This window comes from Gavialis gangeticus, unplaced genomic scaffold (genome assembly GCF_001723915.1).
Source record: "Gavialis gangeticus isolate Ggan-Ray unplaced genomic scaffold, GavGan_comp1, whole genome shotgun sequence".
Classification (NCBI taxonomy): Eukaryota; Metazoa; Chordata; order Crocodylia; family Gavialidae; genus Gavialis; species Gavialis gangeticus.
This window is the reverse complement of record NW_017729029.1, coordinates 55,288,475-55,297,202: the sequence shown is the minus strand read 5'-3', so window position 1 is coordinate 55,297,202 and position 8,728 is coordinate 55,288,475. Positions and strand designations below refer to the sequence as shown.

General features: G+C 48.5%; 1 protein-coding gene and 1 long non-coding RNA gene across 2 annotated transcripts in view; one reads left to right on the top strand and one right to left on the bottom strand.

Moving 5' to 3' along the window:
* LOC109300803 overlaps window positions 1-8,056 on the bottom strand; it is a 28,182-nt gene extending 20,126 nt beyond the window's left edge. The window contains exons 1-2 of the long non-coding RNA XR_002098334.1: window positions 7,888-8,056; window positions 5,017-5,105 (exon numbers count right to left, since the gene is read on the bottom strand). This is a non-coding gene — a long non-coding RNA (uncharacterized LOC109300803). The remainder of the gene's footprint in view (window positions 1-5,016; window positions 5,106-7,887) is intronic.
* The window catches only part of LOC109300802 (neuronal PAS domain-containing protein 2-like), a 93,119-nt gene that overhangs the window by 49,109 nt on the left and 35,282 nt on the right, over window positions 1-8,728 (top strand). The window contains exons 2-7 of the mRNA XM_019521633.1: window positions 1,646-1,702; window positions 2,799-2,953; window positions 3,855-3,946; window positions 5,351-5,440; window positions 6,682-6,802; window positions 7,775-7,888. Of these exons, the coding sequence (XP_019377178.1) occupies window positions 1,671-1,702; window positions 2,799-2,953; window positions 3,855-3,946; window positions 5,351-5,440; window positions 6,682-6,802; window positions 7,775-7,888 (604 nt within the window). The 5' untranslated portion in view covers window positions 1,646-1,670. The remainder of the gene's footprint in view (window positions 1-1,645; window positions 1,703-2,798; window positions 2,954-3,854; window positions 3,947-5,350; window positions 5,441-6,681; window positions 6,803-7,774; window positions 7,889-8,728) is intronic.

Genomic DNA, 8,728 nt, shown 5'->3' with positions numbered 1-8,728 from the left:
GATCTGCTCAGGTCCCTTCCAACCCTACAACTATGAAACTATGAGACTCATGCCATGTAAACCAGCCTAGATCAGTGCCCACAATGTTTAGTCCTGTCCTGTGAAACTTTGCAGGGTTTTGACAAGTGACAATAGCACCGACTCTTCATTCGTGGTAATGGAGTTTTCCAAATTTCCACTTGCTAGTTTGCCTCCTGACTGCAGGTTATTCCAGCTGAGCCTGCTTTCCCTTTCACGAATCCTTTTGCCCCATCTCTAGCTGGCCAGTGATAAGCGCTAAGCTCACCTAGTGAGTCTGGACCGACGAACCCAAGGAGTAGACCAGGCAATCTCTGATCCGGTTATTTGCCCCCAGTGACTCAGGTACATTATCTAATCGGGCGCCACTCCCTCGCTCTGCAGCATGCGCACCTTTGGGGCAGAAAGCAAGCCCTTTATTCATTGCCGTCTGCCCAGGTTCCCTGCACCAAAGGACAGTCTTGGTCCAGAAGAGGGAAGCTAGAAAGCTCCTGGTGTGCTTTTGCTGTAAGCGGTTTCTTTGGACAAGCCACTTGTGGGTTTCTCTGTTCAGGGTCTGTTTTGTGCAACTGTTACAGCTATTAAGTTGTTTGGGGTTGGAGTTGCCTCGCAGCAGGGAAAAATATTTGCATCTGTTGAATCAAGGAATGTTCCTTGGGCACTGGGTGTGGTGCCCGGGGTTTGCCAGGGAAAGTGCTCATTAGCTCTGGGGCTGCCGCTTGGCTGCTAACGTGAATGACAGAAGTATGCTCCAGTCATTTGGGACCGCTTTGGGAGCACTCTTAGGAGGGCTGTCCCTGGGCCGGGGCGTCTCTGGGCAAGACGGGGTTGGGAACGGTTGTGGCTGGGTTGCTGTCTGCCTCTGCCCATCTGTCAAATCTGGAACGTGACTACCCATCAATTTGCGCTGGCCCAGCTGAGTGGCAGAAAGCAAATGACCAGTTCAGAAATTACCCTTGGCTGTGTTCAGGTTTTTTTCACGTCACAAGGCTCGGGAGCTGAGGCTCTTCATGGGGACCTGCTATCCTTTCCCTGCTCTCCTCACCTGTGCTGTGTAAGTGGTTGAAATAAAATACCGGCTGCAGCCCAGATGCATTCAGTGCAGGGAGGCCAGGCTCAGTTGTCCTCTTCTTGCTGAGCTTAATGCCAATTGAGGAGCGGCCTTGTATGAGCAAGGGGCATCCCATTGGAGCCCCAGTCACCAGCCTTTGCACGAACCAGTATATCAGCATATCTTCCCAGATACCTTGATCCTAATCTGTTTGTTCCCAATGGCGCTCCCCACCTCTGCTCCTGCTCAGGCACTGCAGTGCTTTCAGCCTTTTGCACTGCAGCTTTCCATGGTGGATTTACCAGGATCACAACTAGACGCAGGCCTGCCCCCCATCACAGAAGCATCCCTCCCTCTTTGAGCAGTGTTACATCAAAGCACCACTTCTAAACACGCTTTTAAATAGCGTAGACAGGATAGGACAAGAAATGCACTGCGAACGGTGGGGAAAGGGCAATGAGGAACTGAATGAACATCCTAGATAGTGTGACTTGGTTAATGCAGCAACTGCTGTCAAAGCAGTAAATGTTCCTAGTTTGTGGAGGAGGTAAAACGTGGCTTTCTTTTTCTCTCCAGAACCCTGTGTTGTGCAAGCGAGCTGATGGACGAAGATGAGAAGGACAGGGCAAAGAGGTATGGAGGGAACTACGCAGCACTGGGAGGTGTTGGCACTAATGTGAGCTTGTACACGCACATGTAATAAGATTTGCTGGGCTGGCTGATGCTTGTGCAGTAATTTGAGCTACTCCTTGGGATCTCATTTTGCCAGCGTGGATGGCACAAGCGACACTCCCCAAGCTTTGTAGGGAGTAGTACTTTCAGGACAAGTGCTCCACCTTTTCCAAGAAGAGCTGGTCAGGTCTCAGTAGTTGCAAGGTTACATTATCCTGTCCTGAGGATCATTGAACATCAAATGCCCATTTGCTGTGAAAAGGCAGCTCCTCACTTGGGATTACATTGGTTTCACGCAGGTCCCTTCTGGGGATGGATTTTGTCTTTAGCAGAGTGGGGAGGGGGAATTTAAATGACCCATTCTCAGCCATTGTTAATGCAGGTTTGCTGGTCTGCTGTGAGCTTGGCTCCCCCATTTCCATTGTCACAGCACATCACTGCACCCTGCAGTGGTATTTTCAAAGCCAAGTGCTGTTGTGTACCTTCATGTGTTTGTATGCAGATTTTTCGCCTCCAAGCCTTCTCTCCCCAAAACCATGTGCAAGCTGCATCTGCATGTACACATTTCTCTACTTTTGCCCCCCAAATGTGTGTGTACAAAATGTGAGAAACCAGTCATGGAAAAAAGACCTGAAGAAAGCATCGGAGCAGGCAGCATTATGTAGCTGCAGCCTCAGGGGCCAGGTTGAGATCCTTGGCATGATTTATGATTCACTGAGTTTCCACCTATATTAAAATAAAGGAAGAGAAACCCTGCCTAAACACAGGCCTCTATGTCTTCACACAAGTGAATACAAACTGTTTTTTCTGACCTCTGTCCCTTGTTCTTTGTGAGCTCAGTCCTGCTGGAAGGTGCTGAGTACTTGGGCTCAAGGCACTTAAGGACATGCTTAAGTGTACGCACACGAGTGGTCCTGCCGGAGTCCAAAACTTATTGTGCTTAAGCACGATTCAAGTTACTCACGTGCTCTGCTGAATCAGGGCCGCTCAGCCCCATACAGGATTGAGCCCCACCACCCCTGTTTTCCTTAACGCTGTTTGTGTCTTGGTCAACCAGGGCGTCACGCAACAAATCTGAAAAGAAAAGGAGAGACCAGTTCAATGTCCTCATTAAAGAGCTCTGCACGATGCTGCAGGGCCACGGCCACCCTCTCAAGATGGACAAGTCCACAATACTGCAGCGGACCATCGACTTCTTGCAGAAACAGAAAGGTACCAGAGAGCGCTTAGTGAGCCCTGCACGGGGCACGGGGTCATTGTGCAGGGTAGCAGCCATTCATTCCTGATAGGAGGGAGGGTTTGAGTCCCCTGAGTACAGGACACCCCAGTGATGGGGTGACTGCCCAGACATGACCTCCAGGGAAGGTGCGTCTGAGCGCTCTGAGGCAGTGTTTATCCATTCCTTACTCTGTGCCTATCAGCAAGCACATGGGGAGCATCAATCCATCAGTGATAACTTTGTCTGGCAATGAGAGCTTGTCTCCCTCCCAGAGTTAGACTGGCAGGGCAATGGGGGTGAGAAAGTCTGTGTGGCTGTTGCACGCTGTGTGCTGCAGCTATTCGGTGAATAAACAGAGGGCCATGAATCCCATGCCCTTCCCATGCAGGTTAGTGCTCTGCTGTTTGGAAGTCACGGAGCAAGGTGCAGCTGGGGTCTGGCGCTGCTAGGGTGCAGATGCCCCAGCGCTGCAGCATGTGCCAGTGAGCAGTTGCGCATAGCACCACGAGCTGGGTAAAATCCCATGGGCTCTTCCTCTGGCGTCAGCTGAGGCCCTACTTGGCTGTCAGCAATGCCAGTGTGAATTTGGAGTAACCCCACTGGCTTTGGTGGGATTACTCCGAATTTACACTATCTTAGCTGAATTGCACCGCGGCTGTCAGGTTTTAGTGGTTTCTCCAGGTATCTGATTTTTCTCCTCCTTCACGGATGTCACCTTTTGATCTCCTGTTACCTTTGTACTATGATGGGGCTGAAGACACCTAAGGCATTCAAGCTGGCTGTGAAGAGTACATTCAAAATCATTCCACCCTAGCCTTGCTTAGACATGCTAGTGTTTCCTCAAAAATTAAAAATCTCTTCAACTGAAGCTGTTTCTCTGTTATTCTCTCTAAGACATCACGGCACAGACAGAGGCCTGTGAGATCAGACAGGACTGGAAGCCTTCGTTTCTTAGCAATGAGGAGTTCACCCAGTTGATGTTAGAGGTAAGATGACATTACAGATGCAAAAATATGAGGAGGAAGGTGGACTGGCAAGGAGACCCGCTCTCGGTCACGGTACTCACTACCTGTTTGGTGGACAGACAGAGGTCTGAACCAGTGCTGTGACACGTAGAGGAGAAGGGGGGAAGAGCAACATCCGGCCTGTTTTCCTGAAGAGCTCACTTACCTTTATGCAAACCTTTAACAGTGGTGCTCCTGATTTCCTGGTCCCTGCTGTTGTTGCAATGAATTCTCTCCTCCTTCGCAGCCCGCCCCTGCTCCTAGCCACACCAAAAATAAGGGTGTATGCTGGGCCGAGCTGGGAGGCAGTGCAGTGTCTTAGTTACTCCTTTTCATCAGGATGTCATGACTCACCCCCTTGGAAAAGGCTGCTCACTCTTTCTGGGAATTTCTCCTACCAAACAAGTTAGTTCATTCTAATTGACTCCAAACCGGTTCCAGCCTAAGAGATGGCAGTGGAAGAAGAGTTTGTAAGTAAGAACTGCTGTTCTTTGCGGCCCTGGCACGCCATCTGCCATTCGTCTCTGCTCCCCATGGACTTGACTGGAGACCATCCTTAGCACGGGCTGTAGGAGAGGCGGCTGTTTACTGTGCTGACCAGACAGAAAACTCCTGACCTTAGCAGCTGCCCAAGAAGAACAGGAAAGTGAGCTGGCGATATGGAAAGGAAATGTGTTCGCTCAGAAGGAAGGGACAGAGAACTAACCTTGTGCCAGGGCTCCTGTCCCCTTTTCTTAGACACACACGCAGCCCCTGCTCACCCAGCCTGTGTTATTTTTACATCTAAGACAAGAATCATAGCTGGAGGACAAAGAAAAGCTGTTGTGAGATGAGTAGGAAAACCCAGTTATTTCTGCAACCTAACAAATCAGTTGGAGTTTTAAGCAAATAATTATTTTAAATCTCTTCCAGTTTAGCCATAAAAGTACAGTACTATAGGCCAAAAACTACATTATCTTTCTAGCTAACTAGCTACCCAGCTATCTCCTTTCCTGCTGTGCTCCCGTGATATGGCATCTCTGCATGCATAAGTCAGTTAACTGTGGTCCAACCTGCTTGGTGTAATGGGAGTCCCTGAAGTCAACAGGTTTGGATGAGCGTTGAACATCCTGCATCTTTCTTCATGTTAAATAAACACCCACTAGACACAAAATACATGATAAATTAATGTTAATGAGAAGATGAGGAGAAGATCAGAAGTCTGGATTATCTGCCATGTATAGTAATTACTTTTCTTTTTTTCCATATTGATTCATAATTGAATTGTGTTGGCTTTAGACTGTTAAAGGCATCGCCTTTAAAAAAATTAACCTATTTACTGTATTTGAAGTCACTACAAAGAGTGCATTTTTCTGTCTTATTTTTTAATCTGCCTTTTATCATTAGGCTTTAGATGGATTCCTCATTGCACTTACCACTGATGGGATTATTATTTATGTATCTGATAGTGTCTCTTCCCTTCTTGGACATGTACCGGTAAGTTCAAAGTATTTGTTTGTTTAAGTCTTTCCTGCTTCCCCTAAATTATCCAGGTTGTTACACACACAATATTTGCCTTTGGTACCTCGTGTTTAAAAAAGCAACGCAAGGACAATGTGGGTTTATTCCTGTGGGGCTTCTGCCCCCTTGTCTGATACAGCGGGAACTCAGTTGACTCCCAGAGCAAAAAAAGTTTGATTTGCTGCTCGAGAGTTAAAAAGCCAAGGCTGTATAACTGAGTGGCTGTAGCTTCTCTGCAAATTGGACAAAGGGAACCTATAACACACCCCGACCAGTGGCTTACAACTGCCAGGGACAAGGACAAAGCAACCAGCTCGAGTCATGGCTCATTTTTTTTTATAGCAGACATGGGCAGTGTTTGAGACATGGCTACCTCATGTCTGTGTGTTTGGCCCACCACGTACTGCTCCATAGGCATGTGGATGTCAGGGTACAATCCTGTACACACATACACCTGGGCTTTCCAACATGCAGAAAATCCAGGAGTGAAAATGTGTCTTGGTGTTTCAAGTGGCACCCCCAACATTCACAGAGCAGGACTCACAGGCACAGCAGCTTTGGCTTGTAAAAAACACAGTGTAACTAGAGGTGGGTGAGAGGGGCACCCACCTTTGGTGCCAAATTCAGAGGGGTGCTGGAGTCACCCACACCCCAGTGGGGCTCTGGCAGCCTTCCCATGGCAGGAGCTCTGAGATAATCTCCAGCTGCAACAGCTCGGCCAGGACCCAGCGTGGGTACACCCTTCCTCACATGCTCCCCCAACGCTGTTTTTGGATCATGGAGCCCTTGCTCCTGGATCCTGAGCCCATTGCCCCTGTTTTTGGATCCCCTTAGATTCCCCCTCCCCTGCCCAGAACCCACATCCCGCTTCCCCCGTATGCTGCACCTCTGCTCTTCTGCAGGGTTTGCCCTGGGAGAAACTCTGCTTGTTTCACTACTTGACCCTGGCATCCTTTGGTGCCCAAGGTGCAGAGGGAAAGATGATTCTGCATGGGATAAAACACTGGATTCATGTTTCTGATCATGGAAGGATGGATTGCAATGTTATAATCCCTCTGAAGTACGGGGCAATATGTAGCAGCCCGAGGGGACCAAGAGTCGCGCTTCTCCCAGTCTTAAGCAGTCCCGTGAGAGCGGCAGCATCTGCCGGCTGTTGTGCGCGCGTGCCCCTTGTGAAGGTTTGCTGTTGAACATGACAAAGCATTCTTTTGTATCAGTCAGATTTGGTGGACCAAAATATATTAAACTTTCTGCCTGAGCGAGAACAGAGCGAGGTGTACAAGCTCCTTTCATCTCACGTGCTCATGACGGATCCCGTAGCAACTGACTTTCTCCACGGTAAGTTCCTCTCTTTTCAGTTTTGGGGAAAGAGGCTAAATAGGCCAGTGGAGACCGATGCTTTTCAGGTGGGCAGCACCCTCACCTGCCTGCTTCATGTGTTTCAAATACTTAATGTACAAAATGCCACCCATCACCAGGCTGCTCATCTGATGAAGACCCTTTAATTTGCATGATTGTCTTTTATTGGGTTACTTTCTTGGGGTGGAGGTGGGAGGGGTAAAAGAGGGTAAAGATGGCTTTGGGAGGATTTTCCGTCCACCAGGCCATGTAAGAGGGTTTCAGGAAGCAGAAATGGGACAGTAAGAGCCTTTTGTGCAGACCTGGCCCTTCTAGCTAGTGTGAGGACCACAGCAAGGAAGAGTATGTGTCCCCTGTTCTTATTCCTCCATGTGCAGAGCACCCACCTGCGCTTTAGTTAGCACTTGCATACTATTTAGGCTGTCACTATGAGACTTCAGTGGGGCTCAGGCTTTGTGCTTGTCTTCTGTGCAGGAGGGATTTCACTTTTGCCCAAGTTCATGTAATGAACAGCCTTGGTGCCTGCTAACAGGAGGTAAAGCTAGATCCAAAGCCTGCTGTGCTGAAGAGGATCCCCTTGACAGTAGTGGGCATGAGTGGATTGACCTTGCTGGGCACTGGCAAAAACAGAGCATGTCATTTAAAGGCTTTGTATGAAATGTTGGCCCCCTGAAGTCAATGGCAAGATGCGAAGTGACTTCAGGGCAGCCAGTTTGCAGCCCAGCTACAGCAAAGAAGAGGTGACCAGGGATAAGGCAGAACTATTTTTTTCCAGAGCCAGGCGAACAAACAGGTTGTTTCCCTTTGTTGCTACTGATACTCCTTTTGGATAGGTGGCACATCCCAGCAGAATGTGCTCCAATATGTCTCTGAAGATAGGTTAGATAGGCAGAGCATGTCAAAATGCAAACTGAAGGGCTTTCAGTGATGTTCCTCTCCATTTTGTTTCAGCTGAAAAACAAATAGAGTTCTGCTGCCATTTAGCAAGAGGCAGCTTAGATCCAAATGAGCCCCTCACGTACGAATATGTGAAATTTGTAGTGGATTTTAAATATTTTACTCACGGTAAGTTATTGCTACCATCCATTTTTCCCTCTGCCTCTCTTACTTGCACTGTCTCTTTGTCCATAGCCACTTAACGGTCTTGTTGCAGTTAAAAATGACACGTAGGCAGCAGAACAGTGATCTGCCGTAGATGCGGTGGTGTTTATTATGTAATAGGACTGATGTGGTCATTGGTCAGAAGGGTAGTAGGGCAGTTCTCCGATTGCTTTAATCAGTGTTAAAGAGACTGTATTATATTAACCTAGATTTGGCCTGGTTGCACAATTTTGAAACAGCCTGGACTTTACAAACCCAACAGCATAAAAAATCCAGATCGCTTGAAAGGAAATGCCATTTGTTAACTGGCAGTGGAAGAAGCCTGCAAAACCTGGATTCTTGTAGGTTGGGGACTGGGGTTGATGCAAAAATGACCATTTTCTGGGAATACAATGAAAAACGAATAGGATGTCTTCCTTGCACGTAGGGAGTGCCCCCATGGCTACATTCCTCCCCTTCCATCCAGCTCTCACTCTGCTGTGCAGTGCAAGCGGTAGGTATCGAGTGCTCAGAAGAACATGCTGCCCAAAGGAATTGCATCAGTCGTTCTTCCCGGCTCCCACTCCCTTCTTTTCTTTACCTGGTGATTTTAATAGGACTTGTGCTTTCCGAAAGCCTCATGTGGCCTGCTCAGCTCTTGCTGCTGCTGCTTTACCTCAATTCCCTTAAATCCCCCCCTCCCCAGTAAGTCATTTAGGCCTGTGGCAGATGTTCGGTTAAAGGGGTCAGGGGATCAGAGCCCCTGACTCTAATGCAACCCTCATGTTGGGAGCCCTGATCAGCTGCTGCTCCCAGCCAAAGGGT